Source organism: Andrographis paniculata, unplaced genomic scaffold (assembly GCF_009805555.1).
Source record: "Andrographis paniculata isolate CXL003 unplaced genomic scaffold, ASM980555v1 Contig53END, whole genome shotgun sequence".
Lineage (NCBI taxonomy): Eukaryota > Viridiplantae > Streptophyta > Magnoliopsida > Lamiales > Acanthaceae > Andrographis > Andrographis paniculata.
The window spans coordinates 10,255-37,456 of NW_026137588.1; the positions used below are offsets into that span (position 1 = coordinate 10,255).

A 27,202-nucleotide genomic window follows, 5' to 3' on the forward strand; every position below is an offset into this window, starting at 1 on the left:
TTTCTAAACCATTAAAATTATAAATATATTTATTTTTTATATATTTAGCCTAAAAAAATAGTAAAACTAAACTCTTAAAATCTGAGAAAAATAATTATTAATTTTAGGAGTTTATAAATTAAAATTCTAAAATTTATTCGCAGTTTAAGCGAATTTATGTCAAATACCGTTAAATAAGGACCACTGAGGGATTAGACGCAAAGTTTATGAAACCACGAGTGAGTTTGACGTAGAAGTATAAAAATTTGATACAATTTTATGAAATCACTAATAAATTTTGTACAATTTAACCAATATTTATTTATATCACAGTAAAAAAACTATTTAAATTTAAAATTTTACTATTAAAAATCTAAATCCAAAAATTAAAACCCATAAACAAACGCAACTTAAGTAATTAATTGCTGAGGAAGCGAACAGAAGGTAAGTAAGTAGTAGTAGTAATAATATTATTGGAATGGAGAGCGCAAATCTGGAGTTCTGGTGGTAGGAAGCCGTCGCTCCGAAGTGTGACTCATCGGTATTTGAAAGTAGGTAGGTGGGTAGGTAGTTCATTTGGATATCCATTCATCCTCGCCTGCCTTGTCCCCTCTCACTCTCTCCTCGTCTTCGTCTTCTTCTCTGCGGCAACAGTAACACTAAAACAGGAATTTTGTACTTCTCATTCCGATGGCGACGAGGGGGGCTATCCTGGCTGCGATAGCCGATGGCGCGGTTACCTTCATGTGGGTTTTCTGCGCATCTTCTCTGGGAGCTCTGACCTACATCTTCTCTTCCGCTCTCGGTGTGGCCCACGCTCTCCCTGCCCTTCTCATCACCACTCTGCTCGTGTTCCTCCTCTTGTTCTCGTTTGGATTCATTGGCCATCTTTTGGGTGGCGCATCGTTCAATCCCACCGCCACCGCCGCCTTTTACGCGGCCGGTTTTGGTGGCCCCGATTCTCTCGTCACTGCTGCCATCCGCTTTCCCGTGCAGGTATGTTGATCTATTCTGACCCTACTATTGAATTAGCCAACCCTCATAATGCTCTTTGAAAACCCTTCTCATGGCGGTATACAGTTTTACTGGTTAGGTTACTGCTTTTAGATCCATTTCTTCTTGTTTGTTTATGAATCCAACTTTTTACTAAAAATTTGACAAATACTCATCACTCCAAAAGGTCTCTTTCTAAACATAAACTTTTGGATCAATACTCCTGTTTTCCAGTAACCCCTATAAATTAGTGAGTGCGTGTTTGTTTATCCGTACAACCCAGTAGGCGTTGTATGGCCTAAACTCACTGGTTCTCGACGCATTTCTTCTGGACATTTTATTGTTAAAACAATGTCATTGTTTATCCTTTGCTTGACAGGCAGCTGGTGCTGTGGGTGGTGCTCTGGCAATTTTGGAGGTTATGCCGATGCATTACAAACATATGCTTGATGGCCCATCTTTGAAGGTTGACTTGCACACTGGAGCAATAGCAGAGGGCGTTTTGACTTTCACCATATCCTTTGCAGCCCTCCTCATTGTGATTAGAGGCCCCAGCAGCCCACTCATTAAGAATTGGTTGCTTGCTATGGTAACTGTGGCCTTGGTAATTGCGGGTTCCAGTTACACAGGACCTTCTATGAATCCTGCTAACGTAAGCAATCACCTTTCATATATTATTTGAATTTTGGTATCAGAAATCTTTGTTTGATCTCTATGCAGTATTGGCATAAATTAGAAATGATACTGGAATAGATAATATACTTTTCAGAATAATTCCACTGGATTTAATAACTATATTGTTGAAAATTATTGACTACCCCAATGTGATATCTTGACAAGACAGTTGGCCCATTAATTGAATTTGAAATCTAGTTTACTGCTGCTAGTTGTGATAAGGAGGTGCCCCAGGTTTTGTGAGTACATTTGCTCACTGGTTTGGTTGCTCACAGTGATATTTCTAAACCAGAAGATTTCTCTAGTTTCCACGATGCCAGTGTTCTGAGCATTGTATTTTATCCATGCAATTCTTAATATGTCCTGCTTTTTAAGGTTTGATGTAGGTGTTCTAATCGTGAACTAGGGTCTGGTCTCAAATATCTCCAAGCTTGTGACAGGCAATTATTTCTTGGGAGAATTAGGATAAGTCTTCTGGTTTCAAAGTAGAGATCATCCTCTGTTAGTATCAAAGGAAGCATATTGTGTTAATGTATAAAATATATTCACTGTTGATATATATATATATATATATATGTCCTTTTGGGCTTAACATTCTGCAAATGATTTGTGTTCTTCACTTTTGATTGCTGTCCCACATGTTCGTTATCTGCTCTTATGAATTATGATTTCCCATCCAGAATTGTCATCAGCGGTCCCTAATTCTCTCAGTTAAATCATTCCTATGAAAAAATATTATAACAACTCTTGTTCTATTTTTCAATGATGAGATGTCCTTAAGGATAAATTTGAAAGTTCAAATAATTGCCAGTGATGCATATTGGAGTTGTTTCTTCTGCAAGTTCTTATCTTGGATGTGTGGGTTACATTGTAAAAATATTTTGAAAGCATTATGAGACTAAAGTTAAATTAGTACAGGTTCAGACAATGATGATGACACATTTGAACTACTATTCTATGGATGCTAACCTTTGCCTTTATGACCTGTTCAGAGCCTGACTCTTTTTGTTCTTCTCCTTGTATAAAACTTAATCCATGTATCAAGATATTCATTCAAGTTTTACAAATTATTGACATTTTTTTATATATGAAACTGTTGGCTTGAGTATTTATTTATGTCAGTCATTGGTGCTATACTTATTTGACTTATATGCTTCCTTCAAAGTTTCAAAGCATAGCTTACAAGGCATTATAGTCATTTTTTACCAGTGTTGAATGTAGAGTGTTCTTTTGAATCATTTTAATATTTCTTTTTGCTACCATTAAACTTGTGAACAGTATCTTCTCTTAACAGATCAGGATGTTGTTCAGATATATATATATATATATATATTCATAATATGTTGGATGGCCAACACCATGATTATGCATGGACATTGATTTCAAACCTAAAAAAATCTCTCACAACAATTGTTCTTTATATTTTCTTGACTTTGTGAGGCAATTCAATTTTCATATGCTTACAAGTGTATCTGGTTTGATAGATACTTTATCATATTCTGCCCAATGTCAACCTTAATGGCTTTGTTTGTTCCTTCTTATATCATCCTCCACTCCTTCAGAAATAGCTCTTCAAAAAGAAGTTTCAATAAGCCACTTAGTTACAAATTACAGTGTAGCCTAATGTCACTCCTTGCTTCCCCATAAGATTTTCTTTATAGCATTTTTAGTTCGTTGTAATTACTGAAGCTAACATAGGTTGCAATAGACTAGATTTCCCTTGTAAATTAGTGTGAGCATCATCAATTTGCTTAGTACATGTCTTGTGCAAGATGTCCATCAATTTCAGTGCTCGCTCTTGTACTAAATGCATTGAAAATTTGAAATGTTCCATGTTCTTTGTGATTTCAAGTTTATCATTTGTTCCATTGACACATGCCTAGAGAAAAATAACTTGTAATGCAGGTAAGTTATTGTAATTCACTGAACCTATCATTCCATGGTATCGCTGGGATGGTTGTGATTAGGTATCTACTATCCTGAGTGAATACTGGATATGCTCTACAAGAAGCATGTGTGAATGCTATGCCATGTGTATTTTATATACTTCCAATTAACTTTGGACAATCTAATGTGATTAGGACGAGTGTGTTCCTACTCATCTTATACATTATCTAGCAATGCTCAATGCACTTTACTAGCGTACTTAGTTATTGTCTCACACTTAAAAATTGCTGGAACGTCCCCCTAACATGAGGTCATGAGTTTGTTTGAATGCATGCAGGCATTTGGCTGGGCATACATCAATAATAAGCACAATACATGGGAGCAATTCTATGTGTATTGGATCTCACCCTTCATTGGAGCCATACTTGCTGCATGGGTTTTCCGTTTTCTGTTTCCTCCTCCAGTCAAGCAGAAGAAAGCGTGAGGGGCCCTCATATTACTTGGTAGTATAAGAAGCTTCATGGACAAACATAGGTCCACACTATCCATTTTCATCTTTAATAATATTGGTGACATTTGGATTTCATTTCTCCAACCTTTAATAATGGTTGTTATGACATGTAAAGTTGTGTTCAATCTTGCCCTGTGTTGATTGATTTTGAAGTATTGCTCTTACGAAGGATGCATGCATGCTTTCCCTCTTCACTCCTCCCATCTCACACTCCCACCCCTCCCCACCTCAACTCTCCCCCCTAAATAACCAATGAATTTTCACTGCATTGCAAATCACTCCAGAATATAATACCTGAATCTACAGGTATTCAATAGGGACTTCTAAAATTTTTAAAAATTTAGAGGGGTATTTAATTCTGATTTTTAAATTTTTTTAAAAATCTTATTGTATTCAACAATCTATATGATTTTTAAACGGTGGAGATTTTGATGAACTTTTAAAAATATATTACTGTATTATTATTATATAAATATTATTATAATATTTTAATAAAATAATAAAAGTTTCACAAATTAAAATATACTAATAAAAAATATAATATTTTTTAAAATTAAAATATAATAGCAAATTATTAGCAAAATTTTTGGAAATATATATTTTTTAATCAAAATTTTAAATAAATTTTTATTTTTTCTTGCATAAAAAAATTATCCAAATAAATTTAATTAAAAAATTTATAAAGACCATTTGAACCCGAGTCACTTGGATTATTCTTCTCCGTATCCATCCATATCCATTTTATGCATCTCACTTGTACTTTACTCCAGTTTTGAGGGTCAATAAAACACTCTACTTAGTGTTATTACTTTTGTACGAAGCTATACTAGCGAGTTCTCGAGGGAGTCAAAAAATCGCTAGGCCGACGGGAAGATGTTCGAGGAGGAACCATCCGACTCATTATTTCACATTAAATTTGTTAAATTAATAATACATATACAAATATATAATAAAATTATACTAAAATTCTAACCAATTAAAACAAATTAATATAGAATATAATAAAAATTATAAAATTCAAATTATTAATATATAAAAATAGTATAATACTATAATATTATACAGCAATAATAATATATAATATATATATTCAGAGATACTTTATTTTATAAAATAGTAATATTCCATATATATTTCTACATTTTTTGTATTTTTATTTAATTATTTGAATATTTCTTCATCTATTGTGTTTCATATAAATTATATAAATTAATAAAACATTATTTTACCATCCTATAAAAATATATATAAATTCATAAATAATACAATTAAATTTATAAAAAATTATTTAAATCGATAGATAAAATTCATTGAACTATGTAGATTTCTAAATTTACAGAAATTCATAAAATTTTTAAATTTCACTGAAAATCCAATATAATGCAAGAGGAGATCTGGACTCTCTGGTTGACTAGACGTGGTAAATTTTGGTTGCTCGATTTTTCGTGTTGGATTTGTCTGATAAGAGTGGTTTGACTTTAGAATTGTGTTTGAAAATTCATCTGGTTGACTAGACGTGGTAAATTTTGGTTGGCTGGATTTTTCGCGTGGAATTGGTCTGATAAGCTTGGTTTGATATTAAAATTGAGTTTGAAAATTCAACCTCCAGCACCATAAATATTTCGTGGGAGAAAAAAAAAAATATTTTTTAATAATGTAGAGTTTAAATAGTAAAATTCAAAAAATTTTGAACAAAATAACATTTATGTTTTAATTAAAAAAATTTATTTAAAAAATATTTTATTTTAATATTTTATTATAGTAAATAGTATATATCTTAGTGTTTATTTGCTACCGTCTCAATATATATTTTACCTTATCACAAAAATTCATATTTAACATAAAATATTAGGGTAAACTGTTTTGTAATTCCGTAATTAGATCCTTTATCATTTTAATCTCGTAAGTGGAGCATGTCGCAAACTAATATCATAAGTGAAAAAATTTCGTTGTTTTAGTCCTCCAGCGCCGGAGACGCCCGTATGGCTCGTCGGAGGCCACGTGTCTACCAGGTCAACGACACCAGGCGGACACGTGAATTTTATTTATTTTTTTCCATTTTTTTAAATTTTTTTTTTAAATTTATTTTATTTTTTTATTTGGTCCAATTGAAAAAAATTAAAAATAAAAAATAAAATCCATGTGTCCGCCAGGTGTCGCTGACCTGACGGGACACGTGGCTTCCGACGAGCCACGCGGGCGTCTCCGGCGCCGGAGGACTAAAACAACGAAAATTTTTCACTTATGGGACTAGTTTGCGACATGCTCCACTTACGAGACTAAAATGATAAGGGAGTCCAGTTACGATACTAAAAAAATAGTTTACCCAAAATATTACTTCATCCGTCAACTTACAATGTTTACATATTTCTATTTTGGGACGTCCAATTACAAAGTTAACATTTTATTAAATACTTTATTTTTTTCCACAAATACTCTTACTTTACATCACATCATTCATTTTACACAAAAAAGTAAGGGCAAAAATGTCATTACACTATTTTTAACTACTCACTATAATTAATACTATTATTTCTTAAACACCGCACCAAAAGTAAATGTAAATATTGTAAGTGGACGGAGGGAATATTATTTATATTATCGACATGATTTTTTTGTATTTCACATAATAAAAATTCATCAAAATATTAAACAAACAAACCCTTAGGGTGTATTCTTCCACCATTTTTTTCAAAACGATTCCCAATAAATATAATATATTTTTATTTTAGGTAAACTGTTTTTTTAGTCACGTAACTAGACCCTTTATCATTTTAGTCTCGTAAGTAGTGCCTGTCGCAAATTAGTCTTATAAGTGAAAATTTTTCGTTGTTTTAGTCCTCCGGCGCCGGAGACGCCCGCGTGGCTCGCTAGAGGTGACGTGTCCGTCAGGTGTCCCGCTAGATCAGCGATACCCGGTAGACACGTGGATTTATTTTTTTTTCATTTTTTAAATTTTTTAAATTTTTTTAATTGGATCAAATAAAAAAAATAAAAAAATACAAATAAAATTAAAAATTAATTAAAAATAAGTTTTAAAAAAATTAAAAAAAAAATTAAAAATTCACGTGTCCGCCAGGTGTCGCTGACCTGGTGGACACGTCACATCCGGCGAGCCACGCGGACGTCTCCGGAGCCGGAGGACTAAAACAACGAAAATTTTTCACTTATGGGACTAGTTTGCGACAGGCTCCACTTACGGGATGATAGTTGGAAATCGCATGCATTTTATATTCATATCATATGCGATATTTGAGTGATTTTGATTGAATTCTACCTAATTTATATGCGAATTGTTTATTTGCTGTGTGCAGATGACAAATATCAAATTTGGTATAATTGGCAGAAAAAGGGAAGAAAAATTCAGATTTGCACAACCTAGTTAGTCATGACTAACTACACCTTTTTGATATGAGAAATTAATTAAAGGCCCAAAAGCCCATCTACAAAATAATTAGGGAAAAAATTAAATAAAAAGGGGGAACACACGCCTATAGGAGGAGAGAACGTCTAAGGCATATATGCACAGGAGCAGGACACTAACAGACTCATAGATCGCGTAGGAGCAAATCGACAGAGAAGATTCCCCCTCCCGCTATGACTTTATCTTTCTCTTTTGTACTTTGTTACTTGATTATGGAGTAGATACTTTTCTAGTTTGAGGGGTGATAATGTTTTGGTTCTTTTGTTTTGGAGATTCTTGATTTTCTTTATAAAAGTTCTTTTTGATTATCAATATTTGTCTAATTCTGAGAATAGCGTTTGTGATTGTTAGATTGATTGAATATTTTGGTACCGATATTTAAATTAGTCTGATAATCTAAAGTCAATTCAGGTAGGATATCCGTAATTATATTCACACTTGAATATGTGACAACCGGGTTGAATAGTTCCTTCTCGGGGGTTAGACAATCAAATCTAATTGCTCCTTTTAGGTAGTAATTGTTTTGAATTGGGTTTTGCTAGATTGGAAAGCGGTTAGGCAATATTCTTATGGGCGCACCTAAGTTTATTTGCTTAATTAGGGGTAGTTAACGGTCGTACCTTAATTACCTACACTGTAAGGAAAAATTGGTTGTCAGAGCTTGTTGATAACTATAACCAATTTATTGATACTTTAATAAGAATTAACTTTATTGAATTTATGATAAAACACAAGTGTCATAACTGCATCATCCCTTGAATCAGACATCCCCTTGATAGTCAGTTCCCCTTTAATTTAATTGCTTTGTTATTTTATTTTAATTAGATAATAAAAGAAAAATCTCTCTTTATTTACTGCATTAGAATACGAAAGAGTGAATCACACAATCCCTGTGGAGACGATCCCTTCCCCTGTATTACATTAAATTGTGATCACGGATTAGGTGAAATATTTGATTGACTGCGCGACAAGTCAATTTTTGGCGCCGTTGCCGGGGATTGGCGCTTTGTTTTACTCTTTGTGTTATTTTAATTTATCATCTTGTTTATGCCCCGTTCTTCTCGTACAGGTGAACTGATATTTAATCTTGAGATCAAGAAGGTTGAGCGAAAGCTACGAAAGGAAGCCAAGCAACGAAAAGCTGCTCAGGTTGCGAAGCTGGCAGAATCTTTAAACCACCTCAAAATCTCTAGCTCTAGTGACTCTGAAAGTGATCAAGAGACTGTCATGGCTGAGGATACCCGCACTCTAAGGGAGTTGGCTGCTCCCAACTTGGCGCAGCAGCCCTTATGCAATAACTTTCCAACTCTGAATAACACTATTGCTTTTGAACTGAAATCTGGCTTAATCCATTTACTGTCTTCTTTTCATGGACTTGCAGGTGAAGAACCTCACACAAACACTTGCAAGAGTTCGACGTGGTGTGCTCCAGCATGAAACCACCAGGTGTTACTGATGAACAGATCAAACTCAGAGCCTTCCCATTCTCACTTAAAGATGCTGCAAAGGATTGGCTCTACTATCTCCCACCTGGAAGTATTGACACGTGGAACGACATGAAAAAGAAATTTTTGGAGAAGTACTTTCCAGCTTCCAGAGTTGCGATCCTGAGGAAGGAGATATGTGGCATCAAGCAACAATCAGGTGAAACGCTCCATGAATATTGGGAGCGATTTAATAAACTTATCATTAAATGTCCACAACATCAAATTCCCCCTCAACTATTGATTCAATATTTTTATGATGGTTTATCATTGATGGACAAGAACATCATCGACGCTGCAAGTGGTGGAGCTTTAGTAAATAAGACGCCGGGACAAGCTTGGGATCTTATTGCGAGGATGGCTGAAAACACGCAGAAATTTGGTTCAAGAGATGTTGGACATATGAGTGGAAACAACAACGACCATGCCATCCAATCGATGCAGCAACAACTTTCTGAGTTGACGAGCTTCGTTCGCAAGATGGTCGTGGAAAAATCCAACCCGAGTGTCCAGGTCAAGGCATGCGGAATATGCACGAGTACATGACACTTTACAGATGCATGTCCGACCCTCCAAGAAGAATGTGCAGTGGATGTGAACGCTGGAAACTATGGTATGAATAGACCTTCAGCGTACAATCCATACTCCAACACCTACAATCCAAGCTGGAGAGATCATCCGAATCTGCATTATGGAAACGCACAACAGGGTAATGCTCATCAACCATTCAGAGCTATGCAGCAGCTGCAAGAACCTCGTTTCTATGAGAAACAGCCGCCTCAAGCACCCACAAGCAACTCTAGTCCATCTTTGGAAGACTTAGTGAAAAATTACCCTGCAATTCCAGCAAGAGATGAAGTCAACTGTCGAAAAATTACAAGGTCAGACCAATCAAGTGTCAGAGGAGGTGAAACAGCTACGTGAAAGAGGAAAGTGGCCTGCTCAGCCTGAGCCAAATCCAGCAAATGTCAGCGTCATCACTATCTGCGGTGATACGATGATTGAATATTCCTCCCGGCCTAATCCAAGGAATGCGAGTGCTATAACCCTTCGTAGCGGAAAGGAATTGGAAGGTCCACCTCCTATCTCAAAGGAACATAATGAGGATAAGATTGAGATAGAGATTGAAAAAGAAGTTGAACTTCACAAAAAGGTACTTCCTAACTCTGTTCCTCCTATTGAAACTAAATCAGCTCCTTTTCCTGACAGGTTGAAGAAACCAAAAAAGGCGAACAAACGAAAAGAGATGATGGAAATATTCAAGAAGGTGGAACTTAATATTCCGCTCCTGGAAGCTATCAACCAAATCCCCAAGTACGCAAAGTTTTTGAAAGAACTGTGCACCAACAAAAGAAAATTGCGAGAGGACGAGCATATTATAGCGGATGAGAACGTTTCTGCTGTTATCAAAAGAAAGGTACCACCTAAAACAGGTGATCCAGGTATGTTTTCTATCCCTTGTAAGATTAGAAAAACTGAGATAACTAAGGCTATGCTAGATCTAGGAGCTGCTATTAATGTCATGCCTCGATCAATATACGACTCTTTAAATCTAGGGCCTCTAAAAGAAACAAGAATTATTATTCAACTTTCTGATCGAACCCATGCTTATCCTGATGGTATGATAGAAGATGTATTAGTTCAAGTGAATGAATTAATTTTTCATGTTGATTTTTATATTCTGGATATGCATGATCCGCACTGCTCTAATCCACCGCCTCTTTTGTTAGGAAGACCTTTTATGTGCACTACAGGAACAAAGATAGATGTTAAAAAAGGCACACTCAGCTTGGAATTTGATGGAGAAGAATTTCATTTTAATATTTTTAATCCCGTCAAATGTCCTGTTGAATCTGGATCGTTATATGCAATTAATGTTATTAATTATGTGGTGCAGGAAACTCGTGAAGTTGGTAATGAGAATAAACGAAGAACTGTGTTGACAAAACAGTTAGAGAAAAAACCAACTGAAGAGAGTAAGAAAAGAAAAAAAATTGTCGAATGGATTCCCAAGGGATCACCATTGCTGGCAGCAAAAAAATGTCATAAGGAGAATCAAAATTCTAAGCCGAAGAAAAAGTGTGTGGCCAATAGACATCACTTCAAATTATACCACGAGGGACCCTCACTTGATCCTATAAAGTCGGCACCCGTTGCCGATTTCGATGTTCAGAATTGATGCGAGACGAAGTCTAGCTGAAAGACTATAAAGAAAAATGTTTTTTGGGAGAAAATCCAAATCATTTAATTGTTTTCTTTAATTTTATTTATTTTTATTATTTAATTGCTAATAATACTTTTGATAGTTTTGTTTGGTTTAGTCGCCGCCTCCAACCTCCGGCGCCGTCGACTTCTTCCTCCCCTGCTTAGTCATCGCCGATTACCACATCTGCTCCTCTAAATGGCTTGCGTTGGTTAGCTATTTTCGCAGGACTCAGGAGAACTTCAAGCCTCCCTAAAAATCACGATCAAATGAAGAGGTGTTAACAAAGCTCCCAACTACTACACCCCATATGGACTCCAGGGAAGTTCCTCTCTTCTTTTATTGCTTTATTTACATTGAGGACAATGCATAATTTAGGTGTGGGGAGAGTTATGCAAATTTTGGGCAAATTTTTCATTTTTTGTGCTACATTTTATGCCTGATTTGCTGTCATTTTGCATGTTTTGCTGTCATTTTGCATGTTTTTTAGATTTGTCTGAAGTGAGTCAAAGGTGATTTGTGTGATAGGTTAGTTTGGCATGACTAATGACATTTGATTGGTGATATGTTGAGTCAAGTCGACGTTTGAACCCTGTGAGATTTGAGCCTATATTCCAAAAGTTACATTAGAAAATAAATTGCACATATTCAAGCTTTTGGAAATTTCTTTCATGTATGATTTGCAGTGCTCAATAAGATGACCTAGAACTTGAGTGATTATGCATGTTGAAGTTACAACTATCGAGTCTTGCGTTTTGAAAATGATAAGAGCATTAGGTAACACATTAAACCTTTCTTTATTACTCAGCACAGTATATTCCCCTGGTTAGCCCATTTGAGTCTTCTTAGCCTATTTTTTTATTTTATAATAACCTGTCTTTAGCCTTATACCTTTCTTTTGATTAAGCCATCTCCAGTTTGAACCCTATGTTAGAAAGAATTACTTTAAGTTCATGTTGTGATGCACTTTATTTCCTCGGCACTAGTGAGAAATGAAATTTGTGTACGAATAAGTCATAGTATGAAGGAATAATTATGGGTAGTAAAGTATATATATATATATAAAGACAAAAGCAAAAAAAAAAAATCAAAAATCAAAAATCAAAAAAATCAAAAAAATAAAAAAACAAGAAAAAAAAAGAAAAGAAAAAAAAATATAAAAACAAAAAAAAAAGAAACAAAAAAATAATACAAAAATAAATAAATAAATAATTATCTTAATAAAGTATTTTCATTTAATTTCATTATTAAAGTTTGGGTAGTGAATAGAGTAAGGATTTCATTGTTTGTGCCGATTTGTTTTTCATATGCTAGCATCGTGTTCTTATTGTATTCTTTTCTGACATATTTTAGCCATTGTATATCTTTTTTCCTACCCTGACCATAAGCCCCGTTACAACCCTTATTGAAAGTCCCTTTGATTCTTTATGCTAGATTAGAATATTTTAAGCAAGCGAAATTTGATCTTTTACTCAAGCCTATAGAATAATCTTTTGTTGCACTACCTGAGTGTTGAGCCAATTATACACTCAATTCTTTCAAAGAGCATGTGAGAATACACTTTATCGTGTGAGGTTGACTTGGCTTGATGTGTTAAAATTCGGATTGAATTGGCTGTGTTGGATCATCTTGTCATATCGAGTTGCCTGCGATTTCTTTGGCTTATTTTGAATTTATGCTTGAGGGCAAACATGATCTAGGTGTGGGGAGAATTGATAGTTGGAAATCGCATGCGTTTTATTTGCTGTGTGCAGAGGGCAAATATCAAATTTTGTATAATTGGCAAAAAAAGGGAAGAAAAATTCAGATTTGCACAACCTAGTTAGTCATGACTAACTACACCCTTTTGATATGAGAAATTAATTAAATGCCCAAAAGCCCATCTACAAAATAATTAGGGCAAAAATTAAATAAAAGGGGGGAACACACGCCTATAGGAGGAGAGAACGGCTAAGGCAGATACGCACAGGAGCAGGACACTAACAGACTCATAGATCGCGTAGGAGCAAATCGACAGAGAAGATTCCCTCTCCCGCTATGACTTTATCTTTCTCTTTTGTACTTTGTTACTTGATTATGGAGTAGATACTTTTCTAGTTTGAGGGGTGATAATGTTTTGGTTCTTTTGTTTTGGAGATTCTTGATTTTCTTTATAAAAGTTCTTTTTTATTATCAATATTTGTCTAATTCTGAGAATAGCGTTTGTGATTGTTAGATTGATTGAATATTTTGGTACCGATATTTAAATTAGTCTGATAATCTAAAGTCAATTCAGGTAGGATATCCGTAATTATATTCACACTTGAATATGTGACAACCGGGTTGAATAGTTCCTTCTCGGAGGTTAGACAATCAAATCTAATTGCTCCTCTTAGGTAGTAATTGTTTTGAATTGGGTTTTTCTAAATTGGAATGCGGTTAGACAATATTCTTATGGGCGCACCTAGGTTTATTTGCTTAATTAGGGGTAGTTAACGGTCGTACCTTAGTTACCTATACTGTAAGGAAAAATTGGTTGTCAGAGCCTGTTGATAACTATAACCAATTTATTGATACTTTAATAAGAATTAACTTTATTGAATTTATGATAAAACACAAGTGTCATAACTGCATCATCCCTTGAGTCAGGTATCCCTTTGATAGTCAGTTCCCCTTTAATTTAATTGCTTTGTTATTTTATTTTAATTAGATAATAAAAGAAAAATTTCCCTTTATTTACTGCATTAGAATACGAAAGAGTGAATCACACAATCCCTGTGGAGACGATCCCTTCCCCTGTATTACATTAAATTGTGATCACGATTAGGTGAAATATTTAATTGACTGCGCGACAGGTCACGAGACTAAAATGATAACGGGGTCCAGTTACGGCACTAAAAATACAATTTACCTTATATTTTTATTTTACAAAAAATTAACATTCAATATAAAATACTTCATCCGTCCCATAAGAATGATACTATTTTCTATTTTTATCTGTCACAAAACAAGGATACATTTTTTTTTTCTTTTTTTAAGTAATTGTATTATATACCTAACATAATTAATATCCTTACAACTTCAAAATATTACATAAATGTCATTACTTTTATGTTACACAATCTAATAGGGGTATTTTTGTCTTTTCACTATAAACTAATATAATACAATTATTCAAAAATCTACGTGCAAAAAATAAAAGTTACTCTTCTTACGGGACGGGGGTAGTATTATTTTTTATATTACTTACACAATTCTTGTACATTACATAAAAATATATATATATATATATACATCAAATCAAAACACTAAACAAACAAACTCTTAGTTTGTAATGAAATTTATGTACTCCCTCCATCTCATATCTATTTATTTGTTTTTTTTTTTTATTAAATTTTTTAGAAATATTAGTATTATATTAGAATATAATAGAAATAAATGTAAAAGGACTAAACTAACCTTATTACTATTATATGATATAAAAGTTTTGATATTTGTGTAATATATTGTAAATTAGAATGGTATTTGTAATATTAGATAGATAGTACAATTACTTAAAAGAAAAATGAAAACTAAAATAAAAAAATAGATAGTTTGTTAAGAGACGGAAAGAATATATAATTTGTGAATTTTTTTATAATTTTCTCCTAGCCCACATCACGTCACTCGGTTCTTTACTTCTAGAATTCAAAATAAAATTTTTAAAATTTTCTCCCTTCTACGTCAATAAATTATTATTTTATTTAATATAAATTTTATATATTAATATTTTATATTTCCTCATTCCAATTAGAAAGTATACATATTTTTATTTTGGGATGTCCAATTATAAAGTAAATATTTTATTAAATACTTCACTTTTTTTCACAAATACCCTTATTTTACATCACATTTTTACTTTTATACCAAAAAGTAAATGACAAAAATGTCATTACACTACTTTTAAGTACCCAATATAAGTAAAATACTATTATTTTTTAATCGCCAAAAATAAATCTATACTTTATGTGTGGATGGAGAGAGTATTTAATTGCTATATTTATATATATTATTATATTTTATAAATTAATAATAAAATATATAAATTCACTATAATTATTTATAAAATTATAATTAATTTTAATATAATATTAAATATTAATTCATAACATAACAATATTATTAATTAAAATACATATAATAAATAAATTGTAATTATAATTATAATTATAATTATATATAACGTTTAATATAATTTATATTAATATTATTATACTTATTTAAAAAGAAAAATAAAAACACCTTCACCAACATGTGTTCGTTTAAATTTAAATTATTTATAATTCTTTTTCCTAAAAACATTAATTTAAATATTTATATTACATAAAAAAATTAAATTTAATATTAAAATATCACATTATTTTTTATTTATATTAAATTAAATCCAAGTCAAAGCATCCAAGCAGACACACCCAAACTTGCCATAAAGCCGGCAAAAATTATAAGTCCCGTAAAATATCTTCGTCATCAAATTTACTTATTTAATTTTTAGTTTACTGATTAGCCTCCAACCTAGCTTGACTCGCAAATAAACGAATTGTTTGTAGACCAATCTAAAGGTTTTGATATATATTTTTTTTAATTTTATATGTAAATTAATTGTATATATATAGTGGTATATCTATAATTTAAATAAAAAATTAAAAAATATTTGAATATTAATGTATAATTATTTTTATTAAAATAAAAAATATGCTCTGTAAACGAAAATAAAAAAAAAATATTTTAAATTGAGATATATAGAGTAATATTTTATAATTAATATTTAAACAATTATTATATCGTATCATTCAAATAATAAAGATTTTAAAAAAAATCTAATCAAACCAATTCATAATTTTAAATATCATTGATCAATATATAATTTTTTTAAAATTGATAATTGAAAACATTTAAACAATAAATAAGAATTATTCTTATAAATCTCTCAATAAATTGTGAATAATAATAAAAACAAAAAACTATAAGACAATGAGAGATAAAACGTAAACAAAATAAATGACAAAAAATTGAAACAAAAAAGATGACGATATCAACGAGATAGTTAAAAAGGGAGATCAACGACATAAATATTATTAGTTACTTATTTTCGAAAATTACTATAAATTATATTACTCTCTCAATCTATATGTATATCTCAGATTAGTTTTTGAACTATTTATTTAATATTAGCATTTTGCTCGTTGATTGAATGTTGAATTTTGTTTTTTTTTACTATAAAAAATGTTAAATTAATTTTGTAAAATTTCTCATCACTCCCGCGTGGTTTTGAAATTCAACGTAAAATTTTCTTATACTTTAAAAATTTCATAACGCCCCCTTATATTTTTAAAAAAAAACATTGCATGAAACTCCACAATCATTAAACCTTTTTGTACGATAAGAAGATGATTTTCTATCTATATTTTTTATGGCCGGGTTTTCATGCAATATTTTTTAAATTATAAGAGAACGTTACACAATTTTTAAAGTAAAATAGGAATTTACGCAAAGTTTTGAAACACAGACAGTTTCATTCAATGTTTTTAAAGTAAAAAAGGACACAATACTAAACGAGATATTTACACTGAGTTTCAAAACTACAAGAACGTTTGCTATCAATTTATATCTTTTAGTTATATTTAAAATATAATCAAGATAGTAATGTTTAGTTAATCAGCATAAGAGCTGAAATAATCAGCACATGATCTGTGCTATAGTATTTTATATGTATTAGTACAAGAATAATCGAATTTATCCATAAAAATTCAAATTAGTTAAACAACAATATGACAATATTTTGTAATAATATAAAAGTTGTAAGATTTTTTTTTTAGAAAAAAAATTATGCAATAATTACAATTACTAAAATGAAATGGATAAATTGATTTAGAACAAATTAAAATGATAAAATAGATGTATTGTTCCGGATGAAGAAAATATAAAAAATATACTATGATTATAACATAAATACTAATTATATTTACTTGGCTTATAGACGAACCCGCTCTATTGCCGGTTAACCTATTTCTAACCTGCGGTCTCGTTCTAATTCGTATTTTAATGGGCTTAAAAATTAGAATATAATTCTCTTTAAAAATGGGATAGTATTTTATTAATTTTGTAGTAAATTGAAAAATAAAACTATTTTATTAATTATGGTAATTGTGTAAAAATTTTTGATATTTTTTGTATATGTAATTGTATATTTATAATTTAAATAAAAGTTAAATATACTTTAATATTATTATATAATTATTTTTATTAAAATAAAAAATAAATACTTTTGAACAATACAAAAATAATAAAAAATAATACCTTAATATGAAATAAAAAAAAAATTATTTTTTTTAAAAAAAAATTCTAAAATCATATGCAATGCATTGTTCTTATAAAATAAAAACTACCTCCGTCCATTTTTAATATTTACATATTTTTCTTTTAGTCTCTCTGGCTAAAGGTTTACATTTTCCCACCACTATTAAAATACTAATAGTGTTTAATCTGGGTGCAAAAAATAAATATAACCTTAAAGTTCCACAAAGGAAATATATGACATTAGTACATGAACAAATAAATAAATATATATATATATATATTGCTAAAACGGTCTTGTTACGAAATCGTTCTAAAACCTTTTCTCTCCTGGACGGAAGATGCTATGTCTTTTTCTACTTGTGAATATATGTTTTAGCTTAGATATAAAAGAAGAGTGACTTTTGCACATTAACCAAAAAAAAATAAAAATGCTTATAGTGATACAACTTTATGGTAACGAGATAATAAAATTTGAACCTATAAAACAGGACAATAGATATGTGACAGAAGAAAATACTTCCTCAAATTATTTTGCTCTCAATTCTTGGATATCTCCTGCATGTATGTAGCCAGTTGAGCCCCCATCCAAACTGCAAACGCCCAGCCCAAATTGCCCCACTTTACAAAGCATCTCAATTCCTGAATTCCTCCTGTGTGTGAAGCCAGTCGAGGCCCCTCCAGGCCGCAAACGCCCTGTCGGGATAAACATTACAATATATGGCAAGTGAACATTACAACAGGTATGTAGATAAGTAGGAGCATTAAGGTATGCATGAGACCGAGAAACAAATATTTTCATTTTTTAAACAGATGTTGGATAGCTAAATTTTACTTGGATGCATGAATTATTACCTGCAAGCAAGGTCAATGGATTCTCTATCCAAAAGCCCAACTGGGCAGCCTCTGTGGTCCCCATCCTCCAAAATAACGGCTAGCTGGCTCATGTTGTGCCTATTCATCAAAGTTAATGCAGAACTGAGGTCCATGTTTGGGGTCACTTTCCAGGAAAACAAACAACCTTCACCATAAGAGGAGCACAGCTCAGATACTCTAAGCACCTACAGTAAGACAATTCCAAGCGTCAAACTCATTTGTATAATACTAAGGATGCTTGATACTTACTCTAAGCACCTACAGTAAGAAAATTCCATACATCAAACTCATTTGTAATAATACTAAGGATCCTCGAGCACAGTGGCATAACTTGAAATCTTCAGTAAACCTGTTGTGACTCAATTAAATTGATATCAACTCCAAATGCATGACATTCTCATTCCTTTTTAATTTCACCAATTTCTCAGGCATCTAAACTCTCATCATTTTTACTTCATGTTCAAGTTTCTTGTGGATCAATAACATGGCAGCCACAGATAGATACCACCCTCACTAGCTAGCAGAATAAATGACTAATACATTGGTATAAGATACTATCAGACTATATCTAATTACAAAGGAATTACAAGAAAATCACAGGATTCCTTTGCTCTCAGATGAAAAATATCAATCACCAGGTGAATTCTATTTATGTAACACAAGAAACAACTGGAAGAAATAAAGCAGAGAACCAATATCAATATTGGAGCTTCTAATGATTGAAGGTGTTAGGTCACTCCTGATATTAAAAAACACAAGTGCCAGAAGGTCTGGATGGAGCACGGGTTTATTCAGAATTTGAAAAACAGATGCTTTTCAATTTTTTGAATAAATGGGCGCCAGGTTAGAAGGCCGTTGAATAAAACAACTCATCAGATGAAACATTCAGTCATGAAAAATCATTTAAGTTACTTTACCAAGTAGCATCATTCAATATTGTCATAAATTTAAAATGCTTTTTTGCTTGCCGGGGTTTTTTGGTAAGGAAGCAATAAGTTCTTGTTAAGACACATGACGTAAAAAATGGAGCATGGAATTCAATCATATAATACTAAACAAGAAATCATGTTTGCACCTTAAAACTGAAGCTTCAAAAAATGAACTAAATGGGCACAAAATGGTCAATCTTGTAACATTTATCAAATGGCTCCCACCAAGCAATATATATTGCAATTTGCAGATTCACGGATATTGAGTACCTTTTTTATAGAAGGGATAAAATGAAGGAGAATTATGGTCATCATTTCAAGTCCAAAAGCCGCATGTATTCAAGTCATTATGAATTTTCTTTCATTTGTTCTTTATTGAAAAGGCATTGTATGCACAGATTATAGATCTCACATCCATGCGTTTGTACCCTTGCTTAGACATAACAATTACCTTCGTCTGCACTCAAAACTATTAGGAAAGTTCCCACTTAAACAATAAAAAAAAAAAAGCTATCATTTCATATACAAAGCTACCTGTGATTTCCTTCCATTTTTAATTGAAGACTGGATGAATTGCTGAATTTGATCGAGAGTCAGTCGACCAAGAAACTGATCATTATCATCAACAATTAGTGCACAAGTTTGCTTCTCTTCCAGCATGAGAGACACCACTTCTGTCAGAGAATTGTTCATCAGTGCTGTGACATATTTTGTTCTCATGGCCTGTGAAACAAGAATTTCATCGGCAAAGTAACTTGCATCATCATCTAAATCCCCATCCAGACAAAGTGAACTCTCAAGTTCACAAATATTTGTTCGATTCAGCTCTATGACATCAGGAGTAGAATATTTAGAATATCTTTCAGGTAAAGTTGCTGCGAATTTCCCATCTTTTGAATCCTTGGTGTTGTCTATGGATTGTTTCCTTGTCTTGTCGGATGTAATCAGTGAAGAGAGCCCCACAGCCCCCAAAAGTGGTAGAACAATTCGATAATCCTGGGTTAGTTCAAAAAGAAGCAATGCTGAAGTAAGGGGAACTTGGCATACCCCAGCTAGTGTGGCTGCCATGCCAACCTGCAATAAATTCCAGAAAACAACTACAATTAAACGGAAAGATATGAACATTAAGAGGGTTAGGGGTGGATATGATTCATGATTTGATGTTAAATCATTTTTTATTTTCCACTCCAAATTTGGATGCTCTAATCCTAGGGCCTGAAGTACACTAGAATGTCAAGTAGATATATGCTTTCAACTCTTTATAGCACATATTTGTAGGTACAGTCATGTTGACATGAATTTTAGCAAATTGGGAACTCAAACTGTACACTTTTCCTCAGTTTGACACTTATTCGATGGGTTTCCACCAATCTTTCATGAGCATTCACTCCAGTTAGTTGTCACGTTGACAATAATTTTATCAAATTGGGAACTCAAAGTGTATATTTTCCTCAGTTTGACACTTATTCTATGGGTTTCCACCAATCTTTCATGACCATTCACTCCAGTTAGTTGTCATGACTACCCATTTCATTTGCATGACATATTCGAACGACTCTATATACTTGTACCATAAAATAAGCATATATCGAGAATTGCACCTCCAATACAATACTAATGATTCAATGAACATTACCAGTCTACCTAACTCCCAAATTGGGTAGTAGTACGGATTTCACGAAAATGCTCAACCGGGTTGGTCTGCCCCACCCGCTCCACTTTAGAAGAGGGTTGGATTATAACTTTGTAAACTCGTTAAAAAGCAAGCCTAAACAAACCAACCACATGAGCGTGGGTTGGCCCCCGATGCAAGGTAGGTTGCCTGAGGGCCCAATACTAATAATAATTTATCATACTCCCTTCGTCCAGATTTAAGGTCTACATTTACCTTCTACGTCATTCTACTTAACATTAAAAATGTTTTTATATTTCATATTGTTATGAGAAAACGAGAAAGAAAACAAATAAAGAACACAGAGATTTTACGTGGTTCAGTGATGGTGTGTCAACCATAGCTATCTATTTATAAGCACCCAAAACACCCAAAACCATAAGCCTATTTGTTATTGATTAGGATAAGCCCAAAAGGAATCATGTCAATTGAAACAGCCCTTTCGCTTTGGTTTCGGGTCGGGTAGACCGCTAAATTCAAGTCACGTTTCAACAATCTCCACGTTGACTTGGAGTTTCTCCAACCGCCAAAGGTTCGTCAGTATCTCTCAGTCGTCTCCTTCCTGCCAGATGCCCCGAGAGGGCTTTACCTCCTGCGAATATTCACCAAGTTCAAGCAATGCTCAAACTTCTCCGTCGGTAGCGCCTTTGTCAACATATCAGCCGGATTGTGTTCTGTAGCTATTTTCTGAATAGAAAACCTGTCTTCCTCCAAAACATCACGAATAAAAATTCAACCTTACATCAATATGTTTAGTTCTCTCATGATACACTGGATTTTTAGCCAAACTCAAAGCACTTTGACTATCACAGAATAACACCGGTTTTTCCACCTTCAAACCCAAACTCTGCATCAGACCATGTAACCAGATACCCTCCTTAATACCTTCAGTCATTGACATGTATTCCGCCTCAATCGTTGACAGTGCAACCGTAGGTTGTAAAATAGACTTCCAACTGACTGCACATCCAAATAGAGTGAAGATAAAACAAGTTAGTGATCTTCGTTTCACCAAGTACCCCCGTAATCAGAGTCTGCATAGCCAACAAGACCATCGCCATGGTCTTTATCATCATATACCAGACAAATATCAGAAGCTCCTTTCAAATATCGCAAGATCCACTTTTCAGTTTTCCAGTGAGCTTTAGCCGGATTAGCCATAAACCTGCTCACCACACTAACCGCATAAGCGAGATTTGGTCTCGTACATACCATCGCATACATAAGACTTCCAACTGCACTTGAATATCGAACCATCTTCACGTAGCTAACCTCTTCATCTGTACCCGGTATAGTACTTCGATCAAGTTTAAAGTGTGCCGCCAAAGGGGTACTTACCAGTTTGGACTGATCAACAGAGAATGCCTACAATACTTTCTCAATATACTTTTCTTGAGAAACCCATAGCCGTCCTGCTTTTCTATCACGCCAGATCTCCATACCAAGTATTTTTTTTGCCGCACCTAAATTCTTCATCTCAAACTCACCCTTTAGTAGAGCCTTCAAATCATTTATTACAGCCATGTTTTTAGCTGCAATTAACATATCATCCATATACAACAACAGATACACAAAGGAATCAGTAGAAACTTTCTTCGAGTAAACACAGTTATCAAACTGATTACGAGTATAACTATTATACACCATGAATGAGTTAAATCTCTTATACCATTGCCTCGGAGACTGCTTCAAACCATACAGAGATTTCTTTAACAAGCATACCTGGTCCCCTTTAGAACCGTAGAACACCTCCGGTTGAGACATGTAAATCTGTTTTTCTAGATTACCATGAAAGAATGTTGTTTTTACATCAAACTGCTCCAGCTCCAGATCAAAAGCACCCATTATTGCCAAAAGAACCCGAATGGTTTTGTGATTCACCACATGAGAAAAGACTTTATGTAATCGATTCCTTCCTTCTGTGAGAACCCTTCTGCCATCAGTCTCGCCTTGAACCTAGCAGGTTCAACACCAGAAATTTCCTCATTTCTTTTAAAGACCCACTTGCATCTCGCTGGCTTCACCCATTTTGATAGTGCAACAAGATCCCAAGTCTTATTCTTTTCAAGAGATTGCATCTCTTCATTCATTGCCATAATCCAGGTTTCTGCATCTTTACTCGCCACAACTTCGTTATGTCTTTGGCTCATCAGAGTCAAGATCATCACCAACCGCCAGTGCATAAGCCACAGAATTCATGTCACATGTATTGACACATCCTGCAAACCTAGCTGGTTTCTAAATATTTCTCTTTCCTTTTTTTGATGCTATGGAATCTTCAACCCCAGTACTAGCGTCATCAGCTTCCCCCTTAACCGGTTTTCCTTGAGGTGTTGACTGATCTGGTTGATCGGATTGATCAATAGTATTATCCTGCTGCTCTTCTCTAACACAACTCTATCAGGAGTCTCAAACTCCACCCTCTGGTCAAAACCACAATCTTTTGTACATGCAATACTTTCACAACCTCTACTTTGATCAAGCATAGTAGATTCATCAAAGGTTACATCTCTGCTAATAAGAAATTTACCAGGATTTTTACCTTCTGTACACCACAGTCGATAACCTTTTACTCTTGTTGCATATCCTAGAAATATGTATTTTACCGCCCTCGGCTCCAGCTTACCATAATTCACATGAGCGTATGAAGTGCATCCAAATATTCTTAGATTAGAGTAATCAGAGGGTTTACCGAACCATACCTCTTGAGGAGTCTTTAAGTCAATTGCAGTTGATGAAGATCTATTAACCAGATAGCTAGCAGTGTTCAGCCCAAAATTGCTTAAATAAGCCAGCAAATATGCGCATACACCTAGCACGCGCCATGAGGGTTTGGTTCATTTGCTCTGCAACTCCATTTTGTTGTGGTATGTGTCGTACAGTGCGATGCCTCACTATACCTTCTTTTTTGCAGAAATCATCAAATGCAGCGTTGCAGAACTCCAACCCATTCTTAGAGTCTTGACCTGTTTACCCATCCGTTTTTCAACAATTGTCTTCCACTCCTTGAACTTCCCAAACACCTCATCTTTAGTCTTTAGAAAGTACAATCAGACTTTTCTCGAATAATCATCTATGAAAGTGAAAGTAAGAACACCCGCCCTGCGATTTCACCGGAGAGAGACCCCAATGATCTGAATGAACATACTCCAGAATTTCTTTTGAAGTTTGATGACCGGTACTAAACCTCACCCTGCGTTGCTTCCCTTTTACACAAGCCTCACATAATTGAATTTTACCTATCACATCCCCACCAAATAAACCCTACTTGCTCAACACAGACAACCCTAGCTCACTCATGTGACCTAATCGACAGTGCCACAAATTTGTCCTGTCATCATGTTTATCCAAGGACTGGGATACCGCCGCCATTCCCATCACTGAACTGCCCTGTAGAAAATAAATTCCATGCTGCAGTTTTCCCTTCATCATTACCAGAGCAGGACTTTCACCCACTCATCTTATATTTTAAACCATTCTTGGCTAAGGTACCAGGAGAAATCAAATTCTTTCTGAGTTCAGGAACATACCAACAGTCAAACTTCCTGACAGTACTGTCATGAAATTTTATCTGCACTATCCCGCTCCCCTTTATGGCTAGAACCCCATCATCACCTAACGTCACCGTTCCATTCCACTCCTTAAAAGAAGTGAGTAGATCACGAGAGAACGTCATATGGTGAGAAGCACTGGTATCCATAATCCAGAAATCAGCAGTACTAGCACTACAGGTTGTCAGAACTTCACCAAAGTCCCCATCATCAGAACTGTCGTGTACCAAAAATTGACCTGTTGCGCGATCAATCAAATATTTCACCTAATCCGTGATCACAATTTAATGTAATACAGGGGAAGGGATCGTCTCCACAGGGATTGTGTGATTCACTCTTTCGTATTCTAATGCAGTAAATAAAGGGGGATTTTTCTTTTATTATCTAATGAAAATAAAATAACAAAGCAATTAAATTAAGGGGGAATTGACTATCAAGGGGATGTCTGGCTCAAGGGATGATGCAGTTATGGCACTTGTGTTTTATCATTAATTCAATAAAGTTAATTCTTATTAAAGTATCAATAAATTGGTTATAGTTATCAACAAGCTCTGACAACCAATTTTTCCTTACAGTGTAGGTAATTAAGGTACGACCGTTAACTACCCCTAATTAAGCAAATAAACCTAGGTGCGCCCATAAGAATCAACTTTTGTATTTCCTTTCTTCTGTGGACAATCCCTTTTAACGTGCATCTTCTCCTTGCAAAGATAACACTTAACTTTGTTAGAGGATTTTGATTTTGAACGTGACCTCCCATTCCCGTTACCCCTCTCCTGTGGTTTTCCCCTGCCGGCAAACAGACCTGAACCAGAACTGTAATACCTCGTAAAATAATCGCCGAAAGTTTGCCGGAGTCGGACAAAATTTATTTTGGACTTTTAGTGTAGTAAATTAAAGAATTGGATTTAAATTAGGAGTAAAAATTGGAGTTTGGCCCAAGTAGGGTAAAATAATTATTAAAGGCCTAAGTATTTTATGTTTAATAAAAGAATAAAATATAATAAAATAAAATAAAATAAAAGAAAGAACAACAGCAGGAACAGCACACGCACGCCCCTCTTCCTTGGAGTCCTTTTTCTCCGAAACTCTTCCTTTTGGTCTCTTTTCTCAAAGTAAGTGGGATCAATCTTAGATAGATTGATATATTCTAATCCCTATACACCTTCTATTGATATCTTTTTCAATATTATTGTCAAATGAGTTTGCCCTAAAAGTGTAAGATTTTGCCAATTTCTTCTAGAAAGTTGATTATAATGCTTATGTGAAGATTATTATTAGATTTTAAATTGAAAATCGTAGAATTAATCGGATGGGTTTGAAACCCTAATTTTGCCCTAACTTAGTTATGATTTTTGGAAAACGATTTATGATTATATTTAAATATTATGATTTTTGGAGTTAGACCATGCCTATTGTGATTGACATATTTTTCGAATGTTTATTTGGCGAAATAAAGTGAGATTATAACGAACTTGTCGGGTCTAATATCCTACTTTTGCATGATTAAATGTTGACAATTGAAATATTTTGAATTTAAAACACTCTTTTTGAAATTTGCCTAAGAGCATGTTGAGTATTTGGTCAAATTGGTAATTGAAACTACCCGTCGAGTCCGATTAACTTGTCAATTGTTTGGATGATAAGGCATAGCCTTCCACCTCTGTGCCTTGCAAACACGTGAGGATATACCGGTATTTTAGGATAACTAACTAACCTTGAACTAGATCCCAAATGGGCTAGGTCGAGGGATCGAGATGGCGGGTTCCCTTTTTAGGTGATTCCAAGGTGCCTATCATTCACGATGAAAAGGTCTTTAGACCATCATCCGTGATGGAGGGATGGATTGCGTACAATCCCCTCTTGGTATGTTATATTGGAGACTAGAGGGTTGTGGGCCGTATGGCGCCCCTCGCAAACTAATAATAAATTGATTTACGTGTACTTTGAATTTCGAACCCTTATGTACACATTGTGGAGTTTTCCTTGAGGGTTGTGACACTATGGTTGTTATGTGAAACTATGTGACGTGTCATACGAAGTAATAAGGTTGGAAAACCGGGTCGAGCCGGCCCTAATTAAGGCCTAGTGGAGTTTTCTTCGTGATGTGCTTATCACTATTATTTGAGAATGAAAATGAGATATAAAGGAGGCGCTAAAAGACTCGTGTGTGTGAGTTTCCCCTTACGTGATACGTGTCATCTTATTCAATTATCTTCTTCAAATAATTTTATGGCATTATACCGTATTAATTTATCTTCGATTAACTGCGCTTACTCAACCGTTGTTTTGACCCTCTTCTTACAATCTTTTTGTAGGTGATCATGCTTCCGTTATACCTAAGTGATGCATTCACGTCATATGATCCATCGGGGGAATTAGAACTACTTTACCTTCTAAAATGCTTTTGAAATTCATTAATCATGTTTAAAGACTAATGCGTTTTGAACTATTTCCAATTTATACTTTTGAATTGAACTTTACTTATTTAATTGATAAGCCGGTGCGCATTAATTTTAAATCCTTATTTAGTTGTTTGTATTTATTGTTTTAGCCTTAGCGCCACAACGTAGGACTCGTTTGTTGATGAACGAGCCTTCCGGTGTGGTGTGGCAGTGACGCTCCGGTTTGAGTCGACCGGGGTGTTACAGTTGGTATTAGAGCCATGGTTAAGGCTCATGCTTCTTGGTTAATAAAACTTGAAGA

The 27,202-nt window shown here is 33.8% G+C and overlaps 2 protein-coding genes and 1 non-coding gene across 5 annotated transcripts in view; 1 reads left to right on the plus strand and 2 right to left on the minus strand.

The window, feature by feature from the left end:
• Nucleotides 1–436: 436 nt before the first annotated feature.
• On the plus strand, nt 437–4,170 carry LOC127255330 (aquaporin SIP1-1). Of its 2 annotated transcripts, XM_051280823.1 has the most exons (4): nt 437–534; nt 634–975; nt 1,352–1,624; nt 3,872–4,170. In XM_051280823.1, the coding sequence occupies exons 2-4, from the start codon at nt 670–672 to the stop codon at nt 4,016–4,018; spliced, it is 726 nt and encodes a 241-aa protein (XP_051136780.1). In that variant the 5' UTR covers nt 437–534; nt 634–669; the 3' UTR covers nt 4,019–4,170. The 2 variants fall into 2 exon arrangements, with proteins under 2 accessions (XP_051136780.1, XP_051136779.1); XM_051280822.1 differs by lacking the exon at nt 437–534 and having other exon boundaries at nt 541–975.
• A 4,903-nt stretch (nt 4,171–9,073) lies between these two features.
• LOC127255372 (small nucleolar RNA R71) lies at nt 9,074–9,180 on the minus strand. Its single transcript, XR_007839613.1, has one exon. It is a non-coding gene; the product is annotated as a small nucleolar RNA R71 (small nucleolar RNA).
• An 8,539-nt stretch (nt 9,181–17,719) lies between these two features.
• The window catches only part of LOC127255222 (chloride channel protein CLC-e), a 32,084-nt gene continuing 22,601 nt past the window's right edge, over nt 17,720–27,202 (minus strand). For both annotated transcript variants that reach the window (XM_051280669.1, XM_051280668.1), the window contains exons 5-7: nt 19,808–20,347; nt 18,324–18,529; nt 17,720–18,164 (exon numbers count right to left, since the gene is read on the minus strand). In XM_051280669.1, coding sequence (XP_051136626.1) covers nt 18,104–18,164; nt 18,324–18,529; nt 19,808–20,347 — 807 coding nt within the window. In that variant the 3' untranslated portion in view covers nt 17,720–18,103. The remainder of the gene's footprint in view (nt 18,165–18,323; nt 18,530–19,807; nt 20,348–27,202) is intronic.

Excerpts from the sequence above, each read along its gene's own strand:
- LOC127255330 (XM_051280823.1), top strand. The coding sequence starts at position 670 with ATGGCGACGAGGGGGGCTATCCTGGCTGCGATAGCCGATGGCGCGGTT. Across the intron at positions 976-1,351 it reads CCATCCGCTTTCCCGTGCAG|GCAGCTGGTGCTGTGGGTGG; the intron begins GTATGTTGATCT and ends TTTGCTTGACAG. Across the intron at positions 1,625-3,871 it reads CTTCTATGAATCCTGCTAAC|GCATTTGGCTGGGCATACAT; the intron begins GTAAGCAATCAC and ends GAATGCATGCAG.